At 43.2% G+C, this 17,285-nt stretch overlaps 3 protein-coding genes across 5 annotated transcripts; 2 read left to right on the top strand and 1 right to left on the bottom strand.

Annotated features, from left to right (window-relative positions):
* Positions 1 to 29: 29 nt before the first annotated feature.
* Positions 30 to 1,982, top strand: rangrf (RAN guanine nucleotide release factor). Of its 3 annotated transcripts, none has more exons than XM_079505822.1 (3): positions 30 to 178; positions 686 to 879; positions 1,242 to 1,982. In XM_079505822.1, the coding sequence occupies exon 3, from the start codon at positions 1,260 to 1,262 to the stop codon at positions 1,833 to 1,835; it is 576 nt and encodes a 191-aa protein (XP_079361948.1). In that variant the 5' UTR covers positions 30 to 178; positions 686 to 879; positions 1,242 to 1,259; the 3' UTR covers positions 1,836 to 1,982. The 3 variants fall into 3 exon arrangements, with proteins under 3 accessions (XP_079361948.1, XP_079361947.1, XP_079361949.1); XM_079505823.1 differs by lacking the exon at positions 30 to 178 and adding an exon at positions 201 to 215; XM_079505821.1 differs by lacking the exon at positions 686 to 879.
* A 4,229-nt stretch (positions 1,983 to 6,211) lies between these two features.
* itpa (inosine triphosphatase (nucleoside triphosphate pyrophosphatase)) lies at positions 6,212 to 9,612 on the bottom strand. Its single transcript, XM_079506129.1, has 8 exons — positions 9,465 to 9,612; positions 8,177 to 8,234; positions 8,012 to 8,076; positions 7,235 to 7,308; positions 7,119 to 7,150; positions 6,893 to 7,005; positions 6,725 to 6,801; positions 6,212 to 6,557 (listed from the first exon to the last, which is right to left on the bottom strand). Exons 1-8 carry the CDS (start codon positions 9,525 to 9,527, stop codon positions 6,425 to 6,427), a joined length of 615 nt encoding a protein of 204 aa, XP_079362255.1. The 5' UTR covers positions 9,528 to 9,612; the 3' UTR covers positions 6,212 to 6,424.
* Positions 9,613 to 9,755: 143 nt separating this feature from the next.
* mettl13 (methyltransferase 13, eEF1A lysine and N-terminal methyltransferase) lies at positions 9,756 to 16,958 on the top strand. Its single transcript, XM_079505213.1, has 9 exons — positions 9,756 to 10,005; positions 10,349 to 10,621; positions 11,490 to 11,955; positions 12,102 to 12,301; positions 14,709 to 14,898; positions 15,014 to 15,178; positions 15,633 to 15,845; positions 15,934 to 16,065; positions 16,470 to 16,958. Exons 1-9 carry the CDS (start codon positions 9,853 to 9,855, stop codon positions 16,754 to 16,756), a joined length of 2,079 nt encoding a protein of 692 aa, XP_079361339.1. The 5' UTR covers positions 9,756 to 9,852; the 3' UTR covers positions 16,757 to 16,958.
* The last annotated feature ends 327 nt before the right edge of the window (positions 16,959 to 17,285 follow it).

The following is a 17,285-nucleotide window of genomic DNA, read 5'->3' as shown; positions in this document are numbered from 1 at the left end:
ACAGACACATCATCCCATCTATTCCTTAACTGTAGATGGCAGCAGCAGCAACACGAAGAAACTCAACTTTCACCCTCACCCGGAAGTGTTGCCTTGTCGGTAATGGCTGAAGCTGCACTGCAGCAGTACATTACATGCTGAAGTCGAGTGAAATCTGACATCTGAATTATTTCTGCAGGTTAGTGGCATGTTCTTCTATGCGGTGCCGTGTCAATGTAAGAGCAAGTTCTACCCTGGCCTGCTTATGCTAATTTGATTGAATACTTTGATTATTGAATACTTTATTAACAGTTTGCAAAGTGATGGTGATGGTACAGTGATGGTGATGGCAAAAGGTGCTAAAAGGATATCACAAAAATATTTCCATTGTGGTCCTGTCCTGTGTATTAAATTCATCACGACATTTAAAGTCAAACAATAATACTAACATACTAGTAATTTAAAAAATCACACCCGTGTGAAGTGAGAGCACCTCTCACTTCACACGGGTGTGATTTTTTAAATGATGTATGATGATGTGATGATAAGAGTCGTATCATCACATCATCATACATCATCTCATTCCGGCCAATCACAATTTGCGTCCTCACCTTTGTCATCAATGTTTGTATTATGCAATGTTTGTGTTTACACAAACACTCAAAATTGTCCATTCATTTTCAATGGCATTTAATGTTTGTGTTAGGACAAAATCTGGGTTACACACACCAAAAGCTGGACATAGGAATCACACTTGTGTGAAGTGAGCGGTGCCTTTCGTCACAATGATGACGTCTGATGAACAACATGACGTCACGGACATTCCGTGCTGAAACGGACATTCCGTGCTGAAACGGACAGACAGATATACCCACAAAGCTGTGCATTGGAGCCAGCCTGGTAAACTCCTCCTCCTACTCCTTTTTTAATGAAATGACATTTGTTTCAAGGGGGAGGGGTTTACCAAGCGGCTCCACCGCTCAAAAACAGGGGGGGGGGGGGGGGATTTCTGTTGAAAAGCTTAGACGTTTTTCAGGGACTATGTTTTGTAATGTTATGTTGTGTTGTGTTTCATAGTGTCATTGGTCATCTGTTGGTATGGTAACCCTGTTACATACACGTTACATGGTATGTTATTAGTGGTCGATTGTTATGGTAACCCTGATCCGGGTATTTAAGTCACCCATTAGGTGCGTCACTCCCATTATACATCTACTCCATCAGCTAAGTGTTTTTGCGTGTGCTCTTGGTCTTCATTTCAGAGGCTTCTTCCCTTCAGGATGCAGAGCATCCAAAGCAGCCGTCCTCTCTTCGGAGGTGCTCTGTCAGCCGCCCTGCCGCACGACGTGACGGACATCAGCGAGCTGAGGGAGATCCCAGACAACCAGGAGGTGTTTGCCCACTGTCACACCGACCAGAGCCTCATAGTGGAGGTGCTGGAGTTCCAGGAGCAGGTGCAAGACGAAGACGCTGCCAAGTATCATTTTGAGGACATCGCAGGAAGCAACAAAGCGCTGGGCCCGGGGGCCCTGGAGGTGACCAGCCTTGTGGCCCTCCCCAGGTCTGAACTGTCCATGTCACAGTGCCGTTCCGCCTGGATGCTGACCGGAACGCAGGCCGTGGCTAAATTCAACGAATCGGCCAGGAACACGGTCACCGTTCACGTGGGCCTGTTCCGGCTACCCCAGTTCACCACGGACCTCCTGGTGACGTTCAATGACCCTCTGAGCATCAGCCCTGACAGCAGCAGCAGTGCCGCCGCAGTGGAAAAACAATCTACTGAAGCCTGGACCGTGCAGGACTTTCATCGCCTATTGCAGTCTCTCACATTACATGACCCAGGACTGTTTGGTTAGAGCACGTGGTCATAAACCTTTAACACCTGAGGCCGATTCTACATGTCTTCCAAATCCAGTTTCTAAACAGTTTTCTTTTCTTTTTTGCGCATTAGTTTTCATAATTTTGAAAATGATGACATTAAACATATCAAGTAAAAAAAAAAAGATAGTAATGGTCAAAAGGAGAATTATTTTCCCTGAGACAATTACAATGGTGTCAGGTATGAGCTATTCAAACCATCATTAGTGATGGCCGCTATAATCGTCTAAAATATTGCTTTTCAATACAAAAACCTGTGTTCCAATGGGACTAATGCAGGTATTAGTCACAAGGGCTTGTTGATATTTTTAATTATTTCAATATTTCTTAACTATAAATGCACTAAGTGTCTGTACGTACGTCTGTAATCCACGTAACTCGAGAACTGTTCGCCTCACCTACTTCAAATTCGACACGCATTCCACCCCACCACAGGGGGTGCAGTGCCCGGTGTTGAGTCGCTCAAACCCACGGTTGTCCAGAACCGCCCCAAAAATGCCTCTGCCCGGGCTCTGGACAGGTCCCCTGCCCAGTGTCCATATATGGAGCTGGCTTGTTCTGACATCATTCTTACGTGTGCATAGACTCCATATTTGGGCATGCCTGACAAAGAAATCCATATGGGCATAAAGTCCTGCCCGTGGTTGTGCCCCTCTTCGCACCCATTGGTTGCTGTTTCATGGTTGGACAAAAATCCTTTCTCACCATCCACTACCATTGAAATAAGGTGTTTTTCAGTTGCTTCTTATTGATATTCTGTGCATTCAATTCTTATTTTAAACTTGATGTCAGTAAAAAGGAACATCACAGGTGCAGCATGGTGACTGAGCATATCATGTTTGTTTTTAGTTTTTTCCAAAAATGATGTTTTAGCAAATTCAACATAAACAAGGCGGAACATGGCAGAAAGCCTGCTGGTTAGTCAGGGACCAATCATACGGCTGACAAATGGTGAATGGTGATGCTAGCAATGTATGACATTAACACATTTCAATTGCGTTGAGGTGTTTCTGTTAATAAAATAAGAAACAAAAAGAGGTCCATAGGCTTGGCTGCCATATGACGTAATTTCAAACGCCATGTGAAAACCTTGCTGTCAGTGGTGCTAAAAAGGACCCCCAAATGGATATGTATTTGAACATTGACCCCCATCTGAAAATATTTTGTTCCAGGAAATCCCCAGAAGCAAAGATTTCAGTTAAAAGAAATAGCAGATCTACAAGCTGTGGGGGGTTGTCCATAGACTTCGCTACCACCTCATGACCATATGGATATGGTTACGTGCTGTTCCTTTCTGTTATCCTTCCTGGCTTGTTTCTTGTATGAAACAAAATTTAAATGTATTTATACTGGCCACATGACGTCTTACGTTCATATTTAGTGCCCTAAACACATAAGTCCATAGACTTTGCTGGCAAATGATTTACTTCATAAGTGCCCTAAATGGGTGCATCCAGACAGTAGATTCACGAAGATGCCAAATGCCGCAAGCGGCAGGAGTCTCTTCCTGGTTTTTAGACAGCTGGTGGATGGAAATGATTCCACTTGCCGCGGAGGCAAGCGTTTCCAGTTTTCTGGCCGACGCTGTTTAAAAACTAGCCTTTGGCATCTTCGTGAATCTACTGTCTGGATACAGTCAGTGGTTGTGTTCAACGTAAGTTCAGGAGTAGAGACCACCCTCTGCTTATCTCCCGGTCTCTCCAGCTCTTAAGTTAACAAAAAAATAAATTTTACCAATGAATTGGTAGCTGAAACTGGACCTGGAACACTATTGGACCTGGAACACTATACAACACTATACAATTAAAGCTGATTCATGCCCTTTGTGGGCCCTTTGATTGGATGAGATTGGTAACCCACCTCAAAATGTATTTTCTGTTTATCAAAGAGCTGGAGAGATGGGGAGACTCTTGCAATTATGGTAATATAGAACTTAATAGAACACTTGTTTTCAACCATAAAATATCACTTGCAGTGCCTTTAAAGGTTACTATACTGTCCTAATCTTCAGATCATGATGTGATGTTTGATAGTGATGAAAACGGGGGCATATGATCTTGGTACAAAGTAAAAGCCAGACATCCCATGTATTCCTTCCATCTGGAGCAATAAAAGGAACACTAGTCACGAAGCCTCTGATGTCTTGAGTGTCTCGAGCAAGACCTTGGCTTTGCTCATAAAGAGTGGAAATTGAGATGTTGAATCATTCTCAGTAGCATATATGGACTGACCAGGAATATGGTCAACTGACTCCATAAGTCAGTTCAATGGCCTCCTCATGTTGGCATAGTGAATCAGTTCTAACATTGGAGAGACATCAAGATAAATTCAGAATTTATGGAAATGTTAAACAAAGAAAATTACCCTCATTTATAGCCTCTTTGAAGATTTAGCAAACCCCCTTAGATTTAGAAATACACGAAACAGAACCCCTTGTATCCATGGTTATAAAAACAAAAGAAAATGAAAGAAAGAACACACGCACGGTTTTAACTGCAGGCATATGCAGTAAGAGTTGTCACGGCATACTGTGACAGGTCCTTTAATATAGTCGAGCTCAGGTAAAGCAGACATAATGAATAAGGGGCCACATCAAACCCTTTCCATCCCCTGGTGAGATTATAATGGCACAAGATCTCTATAAAGACAAGGACTCCTTTCCTCTGAGTCATCTTAGCATAGCCACTTCCCTTCATTAAAGACAGTACCATGATCGTAATGGAAATAGACATTTTACAAAAAAAGATCTTGGATGTTGCTCGTTGTTTTTGTCTGTTTTTCAGAAGAGTGAGAGAGTGTCTTTACTGCCCTTCCTGGTGAGGGTTTGGAGACATCAGTAGTAGTAGTTCTATAAACCTGTGGTTTTCAACCAGTAGTCCTTGAGGAGGTGGTCCTCTGCGAAATGGAGAGTTGGTAACCAAATGGCCAAATATATTGAGAGCATAAAATGAAACCAAGCGGCAGCGGTGGCCGAACGGTTTGCGGAGCGGTCTTGATACCGGAAGGTCGCCAGTTTGTATCCCCGGACCGGCACGTTAAAATTACCACCGCTGAAGTGCCCTTGAGCAAGGCATTGAACCACTACCATGAAATGTTCTATGAGCAGGGCCTGGCTGTAAACAAGTATCTGATGCTTAGTCCAGTTACCCTGGGTAAATATAGTAACTTTGCTTTGCTTTGCTTACAGACCCATATTTGCTAGGCTGCTAATCCAACCTGACAGCGTGCTGCAGGTTCGACTCCCCATCCCGATGACCCCTGCTGCGTCACTCCCCAAGTCCCCATCTCTCTCCCCCATTTCCTGTGAGCTTACTTTGTTGCTATCAAATAAAGGCAGAAAAGCCCCAAAAGTTGAATTATTGTTAAACATCTGCATTACTAAATGTATAAGAAGTCTACACAATTAGAATGTATAACTATTATGATCAACGTTTGGCTGTTATCTCTATGGCACCACATCAATACAGCATGGAATTGTGGTCAAAATCGTATTCAACAACAAAATTATTCAACGTTTTAGGTGTGAGGCTAAATAAATCTCATCAAATGGTGGTCCGTGGCTCAAATGCCGAAAAAATAATGGCCCTTGATGTGAAAACCACTGCTATAAACATTCAGGGCCTGGCTGGGACCCTGCGTTGTTGCTGAGACTGAGCATAATAGAATAGTAGCTATTTTTTAGCATCATTCCTTTTTTAATCTGTGTTTTTTAAGTTTCCTGGGCCTCAAAACGAACTGGAATGTAAATGTATACATCACTGCCAGTATACTGTGACGGAATTGTATTTCTTTCAGACCTACCGGTATTTGTATATACAGTACTGTATATTAGTGCTGATGGCTCTTTGTGTGACTATTTGTTACTTCCACTTACCCTCAATTTCCTCAAAGGACAAAATGTACGTGTGCATTCTTGCTCTTTCCGTACATCTGGGAGGCATCAGTCAACAGGTGCTGGCACGGTGCCTTCTCCGAGACACCATCCCCCAGGGTAATTTTTTTTTTAAACCAGACTCCCTGGCTATAATCTCTGTACAGAACAATCCAGAACCCCTCCTCCCACAAGCGTCTCCAAACCCCCATCCTGTCCTCACACTCCCACCCTACTCTTGTCACCCCCATCAGGAGCCAGTCTGAGCCCAGGTGCTGTCTGCTGCTCTCATCAGGACCCTGGAGCCCATCCTAATTTATGCGCTCCTCCAAGCCATTTGCTGGCAGTACTTGGAAAGAAAAGCTCAAACATCCACTGTGTCTTGAAACAATTTCCACTCTTTCCACGTTATCTGGATTAAGACATCCTGATCTTCAGCTAAAAATGGAAGCAGTATGTTTTTCCTGTATATCATTGAGTTAGAGTTAAACAAAATGTTTATTTAAAAACAAACAGGCAATAGATACCAGACCTTTTGTGGAGCAGACACCTCAAGCATGTTACCACAGACACTCATAATTTATAAAATGCACAACCAAACCTACAGGATACTGTATGAATGAAACCATGTCAATAATGACGTATGTAAACGATAGAAGGTTTGACCCATTTAGCTTCAGAGCCTCTCTGATTGGTTCAATCTTCCTGCTTCTTCTTCTTGCTCTGTGGTGTGTCATTGTTTAACTTGGAGAAGTGTTCAGACATGGCTGCCAGCGCCCGGTAGCGGTGAGAGATTGTGTTCTTTACATCTTTAGGCAGCTCAGCATAGCTGCAGGTGAAAGGGGATAAATACTGTGAAATAAATTGTACTGGACACAAATGGAAACACAAGCAATGAACAATCCCTGATGCAAATGCATAGAGCTTGAATAAATGGCTAGTTAACATTTGGCGCCCTCTTGTGACATTACTGGGACATGCAACATCCTTGCTTACGTTTTGTCATAACCATCGGGTTGGAAACAGGGGTCCCATCCAAAGTCTCTAGGACCTCTGGGATCCACAATAGACCCCTAGAAATACCAAAACAAAAATGTGTCAATACAAGGAAAAAGGTTAAAGATAAATAATGAGAGAGAGAGACAGACATAGGGAGATTTTGACCTCCGTTATCCCTCTGAAGAGCTGTACTGGCTCATTTTTCCCAGCAGTGAAGGCAAAAGTGCAGAGAGCCCAGGCCGATTTGTCTTCAAACCCAGCTAGGAGCTTATACAACCCTGGAAAAAGCAAACACAATTACAACTCATATTAATTATTTAGATATATACCGTAATAATATATAACTGTAGTAGTTGTGTTTGATAAGAGACATCTAATATTTACATCTTACCTTCTGGCTTCAGTTTATCAAGGAACCATTTTCTGCAAAAAGACAATAGTCTCATGAATTCACAACCAAACAAAAGGAATAAAATACAGTCATTGAATATTAAATGGTACACTGACATGTAAGGACCAGGCAGACCCCCCAGGGCTCTGAAACAAAGGCAGGTGTCCTCCACTATCACCGGCCCTTCAATCTGAAGGATGAAAATAATAATTCACAATAATATTAATTATTAACCCATTAAAACCATACAAATGTCTTCTGTCAAATCCTAACGGTTTTCTGAGGGAAAATAAATCATGTTAAGGAGCCCCAAAATTATATGCATTTGGCCGTGGAATCTCAAAGTATTTTGTTCCAGGGACCCCCAGAAGCAATGGTTTGAGATAACAAAATGTTCACGTGAAAAAAAACAATACAGCAAACCGTATATTCAATGATTTACACACAAAAAGAGCAGATCTACAAGCTCATAGTGGGGCATGAAGTGACACATGAGCTTGTAGATTTACTTGCTATTTAAAAAATCACACCCGTGTGAACTGAGTGGTGCAAGGTCTTATATAGTCTGATCAGCTATGTCAGTGACGTCACACAGTAACCATAGCAACCATGCTCACCTGTGCACGGACACGTACACAGGTACACAAACATACAGACAAAGCTGGTTGTTGGAGTGGTTTGCACCATAGCAACCATGCTCACCTGTGCACGGACACGTACACAGGTACACAAACATACAGACAAAGCTGGTTGTTGGAGTGGTTTGCACCATAGCAACCATGCTCACCTGTGCACGGACACAGGTACACAAACATACAGACAAAGCTGTTTTTTGGAGTGGTTTGCACCACTCAAAAAATTGTGACACACAGTGATCATATATTGCCCCATACCTGACATGCTGCCTCTTTACACTTCTGTATAGAGATCTCATCTGGCTCTCCCTGGTATTCAGGCACTGGATGAGAACATGTTCAAGACTTCAAGTAAGCAATTATAGCTATTACGAAGACTATACGTAACTAAATACATTATCCAACATCATTATTTATACTTACAGTCAATCTTTTTGGATATGAGTTTGTAAGGAAACTTGTCTCCCAAGATCTGAATAACCTGAAAGAATGACACACAAAATGTAGGGTAAATATATTTTTGTGATAGCTAAGGATTGTTTGGAAACAATTGGAATAACATGGGTTTACAGTGTAGCCCTATCCGCCTACAAAAGCATGTATTACATAATGCATAGCCACGGTGGCATTCTAATTTGTAGCACTCCATGTGTGGTTGAGTCAGTGGTAATTGTAATCATACCCGTCAATCTACGTCGTCCATATCGTGCTGCCTGTGAATGTAACCATGTCACCTACATTGAATGTTGTCAGTGTGAATCTCGTAGGAAAATAAGATAATGTTCATGTAGACCCCAGTCTATGTGTCAAAGTGTCCCTGAGCAAGGCACTTAATCCCTAACTGCCCCTCGGGCACTGTGAAATGAAATGAAATGATTACTATATTTACCCAGGGTATCTGGGCTAAGCTCAAGAACTTGTTTCCAGCCAGGCCCTGCTCATAGAACATTTCATCGTAGTGGTTCAATGCCTTGTTCAAGGGCACTTCAGCGGTGGTAATTTTAACGTGTCGGACAGCTGATTCGAACTGGCGACCTTCCGGTATCAAGACCGCTCCGCTATCCGTTCGGCCACCGCTGCCATTATAGTAGTAGTAGTGCCCACTGCTTCTAAAAGTTAGACTAGGATGGGTTTGTAGTTGTACACGATGTGCAACATGTACTGTGACAAAACATACCCCAAGGAGTGGAGAGACCATATTATTATTATGGACACAAGAAGAGTGGACACTAATGAAGAGTTGGCACCTCTAAAAAAATGTAATATTTGAAAAATGGTCTTAAGTAAAAAAGGATACATTATTTGAACATGCACAGTACAACACTATCAGACTTTAACTTATTTTGAGGTTTTGTAGCAATTTATAGCAATTGTAGTTCTTATTAGACCTTTTATTGTGAAATGTTCAATCATGTTCTAATCATGTATACTTATATTTTCCAAATAGCCAATTTTACATAGAGGTGCCCACTCTTCCTTAGTGCCCACTCTTCCTGTTACCAAGTTCTAAGGGCTAGTATTCCATACACCAAGCAATCAATGTATGGAATATAATGCAAATGCTATTTTTAATATTTGCCAGATATTAAAAATAGAGTTGCTTGCGGCTAATTGACCAGCAAGCATAGAAGGAAACCGTGGAAACGTAGGCTGGACAAACTTATATTCTCAAATCCATGACACTTTATTAATTATAATAATAATACAATACCTCTTCAAGTTTTTTCGCGTTTCCAGTCACGAAAACCACAGACCTACCAGCAGGAACAGCCATGCTGACTATCTTATTTTCAAGGAACTTGCCTTCCTGCTTCCTTGACTATCTTCAGGAAGATTTACAGAGGCGGACCAAACTTTTCCGCGAAGAGAACACTTCCGGCATAGTGGCAGCCAATGAAACAAGAGTTTTAACGGCCTCAACCAATCACCGAGCAGCTTTGAACTCCTCCCCGAGGCAAATCGTCCAATTGGAGAGCAGTACAGCCAGAAACATGCTCCGGGTAAACAAGTCCATTTCGAAGTACCATGTGGAGACAGAACACAGAGACAACTAGCACATCGAACTGATTCATAACATACAAATAAGCCAGCATAAAACAATGAGTCTCCTACCTCGCACTGCCGAGGAGTTCAGCTCCGCAGAATACTGGGAACGGTTTTTCAAGAAGCGTGGAGAGAAGGCCTTTGAGTGGTATGGAGATTATAACAAACTGTGCGGCGTGTTGCATAAATACATCAAAACCCAAGATAAGGTAAAACAAAAAAAATCCTCTTTGACATGCTTCCAGTTATTGTGTTCATAGATAGTCTGTCAGCCATTGCTGGCATAATACTATTCTGCAGGGGTCTTCAACATTTCTCAGATGAAGCAGGGAGTGGGACTCCCATACATTATACGTTATATAATATACATATTGTATACAATTGTGCTGCAGATTTGACAGCACTGTCAATGTGTAGCGTTGTGTTGGATTCATGTTAATGTGTCTTAAACCTACCAGACAAAGATTTTGGCGGACCCCCCTGTTGAAGACCCCTGCTATACTGCAGGACAGGGCTCAGAATAATTATTGATTCATTGGCACTGTTGTTCAGGTGCTGGTGGTTGGCTGTGGCAATTCGGAGCTTAGTGAACAGCTATATGACGTGGGCTACAAACATCTGACCAACATTGATATCAGTGAGACAGTGGTGACCCACATGAACCAGAGAAATGCTGAGCGACGCCCAGACCTAACTTACCATCAAGTGGACGCCACGCAGACGCCCTACGAGGATGCCAGCTACCAGGCCACCCTGGACAAGGGCACCCTGGACGCCATGGCGTCTCAGGAGGACGGGGCACTCGCCAAAAGAATGCTCACTGAGGTGAGAGACCTAGGATCTAGGTTTTTGACCATTAATGTGGAAATAAATTAAAAGGTGGAAAATGATAGATAGCTAGTATCTGCCAGACATAGATATAGCACCCCTGGTGTGATGTGTTGGCATGCAAGTCAGAAATCCAGGCAACTCTCACGACAATATAGAATAATCAACATTATTGTTAGCCGCAATTTGCAACTCTAGATTTTTTTATAATGGGATGAATCTAGAGTTGCAATACCCTCCATTGACTCCCCACTCATCATTTTGCGTTTGCGATCTGCTTGTCTTAAACGACGTTAAACTCACCAACATTGCAGCTGTAGTCCAAGCTTGAATTATTCTCTTTCAATCTGCCGAGCTTGTTTTTCATAAAAATCCCCCGTAGACATGTTATGAGCTACTTTCTGTCAAGAAATTCTGTGCAAGTGATTCTTTTTCTAAGTGCTGGAGTTTGGAAGCGCTCGTCGTAAGTCACTGAACGTCCCTGCATGCATCTGTTTCGCATTTGCACATAATGCAGGAGGCAGCAGCGCGACCCCTTAATACAAACGAGCGCTTCCAAACTCCAACATTTCTTCTTCTTGACAGAAAGTAGCTCATAACATGTCTACGGGGGATTTTTATGAAAAACAAGCTCGGCAGATTGAAAGAGAATAATTCAAGCTTGGACTACAGCTGCAATGTTGGTGAGTTTAACGTCGTTTAAGACAAGCAGATCGCAAACGCAAAATGATGAGTGGGGAGTCAATGGAGGGTATTGCAACTCTAGATTCATCCCATTATAAAAAAATCTAGAGTTGCAAATTGCGGCTACATTATTGTATACATTTTCTTTCCTCACAATTCATTTATTTTATTTGTCTTGCAGGTTGGCCGTGTGTTAAGTGTAGGTGGCAGGTACGTCTGTGTGACACTGGCCCAGGAGAGTGTGATCAGACTGGCTGTGGAGCACTTTGTTCAGATGGGGTGGGCAGTGAGACTCCACTGTCTGGAGGAACCAGCGACTCAGGAGGACTCCTTCGCCCTGCCAGTTTTCGTTCTAATCTGCACCAAGTTCCGACAGCCAATGCCCATGCCTATTCTGGAGTTATGCATCGGAGAGGATGGAGCCCCAGCCCGCATCGCACAGGTGCCAGAGCTCCTGTCTGCGGTGAAGGAGCGCCAGGCGTACGCTATCCTGAGAAAGAGGCTCCAAACGGGCACGGATGCGACCTCCAACCTCTCGCTCACCCTGTGCGACATCAAAACTGGTCTACCCAGATATACTCTCACAGTGCAAGACTGTGCCCCTGGTGCCAAGGTGCCCAGGGCAAATCACTTTGCCATATTTATTGGTGAGCCTTCATCTTACTCCACTTCTTCATGTGGAGGGGTAGAACCAACATGTTTTGGTGTCCATATATTTCTGCCTTGAGTTGAGTTTACTGTCACACAACTTGTGATGTTGTCTGACAGCTCCTCTGCTCTGCGTGCCCTTTAGTCCCACAGGGCAGAGAGACTGATTGGCAGTATGGTTCCAGTGAGGGGCGGGGCCAGCTGGCGGCCAGCGCCAACTTCAGACGGTTGGTTGTTGTAGCAATGCACAGGAACCAGGAGTACACAGACATTCAGGCTGTCCAAGCAGAGCTCTCACCACTGGTGATGGACCTGGCTCCCCCTGGTATGCCAGCCAACCATCAGGTAAAATAATTCCTAATTGCTGCTCATATGAATTCTTAAAGGAATGCTTAACCCCCAGAATGACTTTCCCCCCCCTATCAATTACTCACCATGTGAAGCCTTGGTCTTTTGTTAAATATGGGTTCTGTTACAGTATTATTAACAGCAAAACTATGTAAAAAGAAAACCCGTTTAGAAACTCCAACACTGTCTCTCGTAGTATAATTCAGTGTCCTGTATCCATAGCGTTCAAGAGGTGCATGCACAGCCGTAAGTCGTTTATTCCGAACGGTGCTAGATCAGAATAATTAATAATGTAGCGAGAGAGAAGGTCTGCACACCCGGTTCCTTTACAAGCAGGTGCATAGGTGATAACTAAGGCAGTATAGGTACGAGAGAATTGACCAGCACACTGCCACTGGCTGGTTCAAGAGATTTCTTTATTAAGGGGGCAATGTTTCGGTCGTGAGACCTTCCTCAGGCTTTATGCAGAGTGTAAAGTTGCCCGAACAGTCAGAACATGTAGGTTAAGGGTTTTTATTCTCCCCACAACTCCTCCACCAACCTCCAGACAGTTTTCTTCAGTGCAATTCACATATCCAAAACTAAATACTGGCCAACAATAGACCAACACAATAAATACTTAGGCAAACACAATTGAACAAGACCAAATAGGATGAGAACTCTCTTCAGGTTAAACCTTGGTCACACAAGGCCCTGTAGCTCTCCCTCAGGACTGTTACCCGTGTTAAAGCCCACAACCAACTGACTCACCTGTCCCTGCATCCTCCCTTAAATAGGGGTGGATCCTACCACAGGACACAGAACAATTAGCAACATTTCTTCTCAATAAATACTTGTAAATAAATACTGCCATAATAACCCCTTGCATAAAAGTAATCTAAACATTCATAAAGATGCATTACCGTTAACAAGTATAACTTGGGTTGGAAACTCAATGACAATTAAACTCAAGCATAGGAAACACCCCTCCCCTGCATAGCACTTGGCCCCTTCCTAAATCAAGGGAAATGCCACCAGCAGTGCAGGAGAGACACTTCAGCAAACAAATCAGTGAACACACAGTTTTCAATACACTAGTTTAAAACATAGTCCTTGCATGTTATAGAAAGCAGTTTCATGTGTCTTTGTATATAGGGCACGGGTTGCCCCGTGACACAGAGGTTAAAAAAAATACAACATTTTGGCCTGTACGACTATCCAGTCTGTGTCCTCATTACTTCCAAAACAGCATTTTACACTAAGGCCCAATCCACTCCCTTGCTGACTCAATGAGCCCTCACTGACTTAGCTGCGCGTTCATGTGAAGTCTGCGAGGGCTTGAGGGATGTCCCATTTGAAATCGGTAAGTCAGTGAGGGCTCAGCCCCGCCCCTTTATGTGCCCTTTGCCAAAGTCAGCATCGATGCTGACTTTAGCTGACTTTGGCAAAGAAATTACCCACAGTTCATAGCGTTACCAGGGGAATGAGGGGGATCCTCCGAACGTCAATCATTTAAGTATGCAAATTAGTTATTTACCGCGGTTAGAATGTCAACAAACACAATAGTGCTTTCTCACTGTTCTCAAAGGGAGACGGAATGGAAGGATAGGCTATATATTTAATAACAATAATAATAATAAGGGAAACATGATGAGAAATGACTAATGAGCAAAGTAAAATAATATGGAAATGCAATTTATGATGAATATTATTATATATGAATATTACAACCCCTATCACACAGGAAAGTGTATTTATGAAACTAATAATAAAACGAAATAAATAGACATGATAGACATGTCATGCATGTAGGCACTGGCTGTGAATAAGGACAGGTTTTATAAAGTGATGCAAAGTGTCATGAATGGCGGACTCATCTTCAAAGTGCTGTCCCATTCCTTTCACAACAATTTGGAGCCCTTGCAGCCTCTCACCCTCAAGCACTTACAGCTGACGTCACTAAAGTCAACGAGGGTTCATGGCTCAGGGCTTGAGGGAGGCAATTGGGATTGGGCCTAACAGTGTAAATAGTCTCATGCACGAACAGGGAACACGCATAGGCATGCATCACAGGCTATGCTCACATGCATTCGCTCGCCACAGCGTGCTCCACGTTTTTTCCCCCGGAAAGTAAAGTAGACTAATGAGGACACAGATACGATTCAGGACATTCAGTGTTGGTGTTATTTCATATTTATTTATTTATTTATAATGTAGTTTGCTTTTGTTAATCCTGGCTCCCTATATGTTCGTCAGTTCATCAATTATTAGTCTTAATTTTTGGATTCTCACTGTGAAGGATGTGATTATATACAAATCATAAAAAAGAATTCAAGGCTAATTCATGGTTAGTAATTGATAAGAGGACAACATGATCATTTTGTGCAATAGTTGGAGAATGGTTGCCTCTCTTGTCCCCATCCAGGTACCCTTCCTGTCAGTGGGTGGTCAGTTGGGATGGAGAGAAGTGGTTAGTAAAGGTGTGAGTGAGCTGAGTGGGGAGTACTCTGTAGAGGATGTGAGAGGAGGAGATGGAGACCTCTATCGAAGACTGGTCTTCTTGTCTAATGCTGGCCTTGTCCAATCAGAGAGCCGCCTTTCCCCCCCACATACTGGTCAGTCCACTTCCCCTTTTCACTGCACTTCTCTCACCACTGTTCTTGTTGAGCGCCGTAACACTAGCAATAAATGTTTTACTTGCCGTATTTGTGTTTTGTACTCGCTCCACAGCATCAAGTCACAAAAAGAAGAACAGAAAGAAGGTTAAACCAACAGCCACTCCTAAAACGTCCTCCACCTCCCTTTCACTGGACAGTGGCTTCCTTTGCTGTACTCACCATGAAATCATGGTGGCTGGCTTTGCCATGCTTCAATTGGGAACGCCACAGAACAAAGGTGTGTTTTTTGTTGTGTTCATTCGTTTTGTGTCTTTGTGTTGGAGGCTAAAAGTGAACAAAGGACCACATACTCATTAACCTGACTCCGCCAGATGGAAGAGACCAAAACTGTAAATCTCTCGTGGCAATGTACAACCAGTACTTTTTTCCCGATCTTTAATACACATCACTGTATCCTTGTACTTAACAGGGGAATTGATCACCTTTTTTATGTATTAGTGCTCCTGTTCTATTCTAGAACATGAGCACTAATAAAAGTATCTTTATTACATTTTGTTGTATTGTTATCTGTCTGTCTTTGTACGTTTCTTCAAGTTATTGAAGTTACGTTTGCCTTAAAAAAATATTTTTACAAAAATGATTATACTTTTCTTTTTTTCTTTTTTTTTTCTAATTACAATTTACAATTTGCCTGTATACTCTGACCATAACAATTTCATTCCCTCTGCTAGATGTCCCTGTTTCCGTGCTCCTAGTGGGGCTTGGTGGAGGAGGCCTGCCTCAGTTTCTGCGGGACTTTGTCCCTGGCGCCAGCGTCGAGGTTGTGGAGTTAGACCCCGTCATTCTGGAGGTAGCAAAGGAATGGTTTGGCTTCCGACCCGATGACCGATTGACCGTCACGCTCGGCGATGGCCTAGAACGCATTAATGCCTTGGCGAACGAAGGTGAGTGTTCAGGACAGGTATCAAGTCACAACGAACCATTCGGTCTAGTATACATTTGTATACTAGTATTTTTTCTCTCCATCATCAGGTGGTCGTTTGTTTGATGTCATCATGTTTGACGTGGACAGTAAGGATAACTCTGTTGGTATGAGCTGCCCTCCCGCTGGCTTTGTAGAAATCTCCTTCCTGAAGAAAGTCTTCAGCCTGCTAACTCCCAGAGGTACAGTATCAATAAATCAATCAACAAATTTAGCTCCCTCCGTCTGTAGGAATCTGTTATCATATTTACATGAATTTATACTCACATTAATGAATTGCATTTTTATAGCGCTTTTCCAAGTGCTCAAAGTGCTTTACACTCACTTCCCACATTCACACACCAATAGTGGCAAGCTCACACCGACCAACACATTGGAGGCAGTGTATAGGGTTCAGTGTCTTGCCCAAGGACACTTCGACATGTGGACAGGAGGAGCCGGGATTCGAACCGCCGACCCAGGGATCATTGGACGACCTGCTCTACCTCCTGAGCCACAGCCGCCCTACATTATATTATTTGTTTATTTTCTGAGAGTCTCTTGTTCCTTACATCTCTATTCTTCGCCCCTGTCTCTCATGAACCAGGTGTATTCATGCTGAACCTTGTGTGTCGCGACTCCGTGCTGAGGAAGAGTGTGGTGGAGTGCGTGCGTGGCGTGTTCCCCTGTGTGTTCTCTCAGGGGATTGAGGGGGAGGTGAACGAAGTGCTTCTGTGTTCTCGGTCAGAGGAGGACGGCCCCCAGACAGTCCCTGTGTTCCTCAACCAGGCAGCCAAGAGTCTGCAGAGTGCGCTATCGAATAACAACTCTACAGGAACCTCCAGCCCACATATAGACATTGCTGAGATGTTAAAAGGCCTGAAGGTTGCATGAGGTTGAAGACGAGATGAATCAATGACAATGAGCTGAGAGAAGACGGCCAAAGGATCTCAGCTTAACAATGACCATCACTAAGAACGGAAACAATGTTGTGAAGGTGCTGCCAAAGTGTAAATTGCTAAGAGTGGTGGTAGTGGTATTTTGGTTTTGATGAAATACATATTACACAATCAGAAGTAAACTATTTTGTTTTGTGTCTTGTAGTCATTAATTGTGTTTTTGTTTCTGCTACTGACATTACATTTAAAGGAGCATTCAGTGATTTGGGTGATTTGGAAACCCCCCCGGTCTGCCCCGGTAAGAAGATGTGCACATGCACACACCAAAGCCCGCCCCCGCTCGATCATGATTGGTGGAAGGCCCCTCTCTATCCTGATTGGATGAAGGCTGGGCCAAAACGAAACCTAAGGTTTTTTGACCCCAGGGGTTAATTGGGGACACAGAGGAACTCCTTAACTCCTTATATGGTCAGCACACTATAGTAGGGAGGATTATCACAACAAAACAAAAAAATAAGTGATAT

This window comes from Electrona antarctica (assembly GCF_951216825.1).
Source record: "Electrona antarctica genome assembly, chromosome: 7".
NCBI lineage: Eukaryota > Metazoa > Chordata > Actinopteri > Myctophiformes > Myctophidae > Electrona > Electrona antarctica.
This window is presented reverse-complemented; position numbering and strand designations above follow the sequence as displayed.

Coding starts and splice junctions, on each gene's coding strand:
- rangrf (XM_079505821.1), top strand. CDS start 1,260: ATGCAGAGCATCCAAAGCAGCCGTCCTCTCTTCGGAGGTGCTCTGTCA.
- itpa (XM_079506129.1), bottom strand. CDS start 9,527: ATGGCTGTTCCTGCTGGTAGGTCTGTGGTTTTCGTGACTGGAAACGCG. Junction 7,151..7,234: donor GGTCTGCCTGGTCCTTACAT/GTCAGTGTACCA, acceptor GTCTTTTTGCAG/AAAATGGTTCCTTGATAAAC. Junction 6,802..6,892: donor TCTTCAGAGGGATAACGGAG/GTCAAAATCTCC, acceptor TGGTATTTCTAG/GGGTCTATTGTGGATCCCAG.
- mettl13 (XM_079505213.1), top strand. CDS start 9,853: ATGAGTCTCCTACCTCGCACTGCCGAGGAGTTCAGCTCCGCAGAATAC. Junction 10,006..10,348: donor ACATCAAAACCCAAGATAAG/GTAAAACAAAAA, acceptor ACTGTTGTTCAG/GTGCTGGTGGTTGGCTGTGG. Junction 15,179..15,632: donor GGGAACGCCACAGAACAAAG/GTGTGTTTTTTG, acceptor TCCCTCTGCTAG/ATGTCCCTGTTTCCGTGCTC.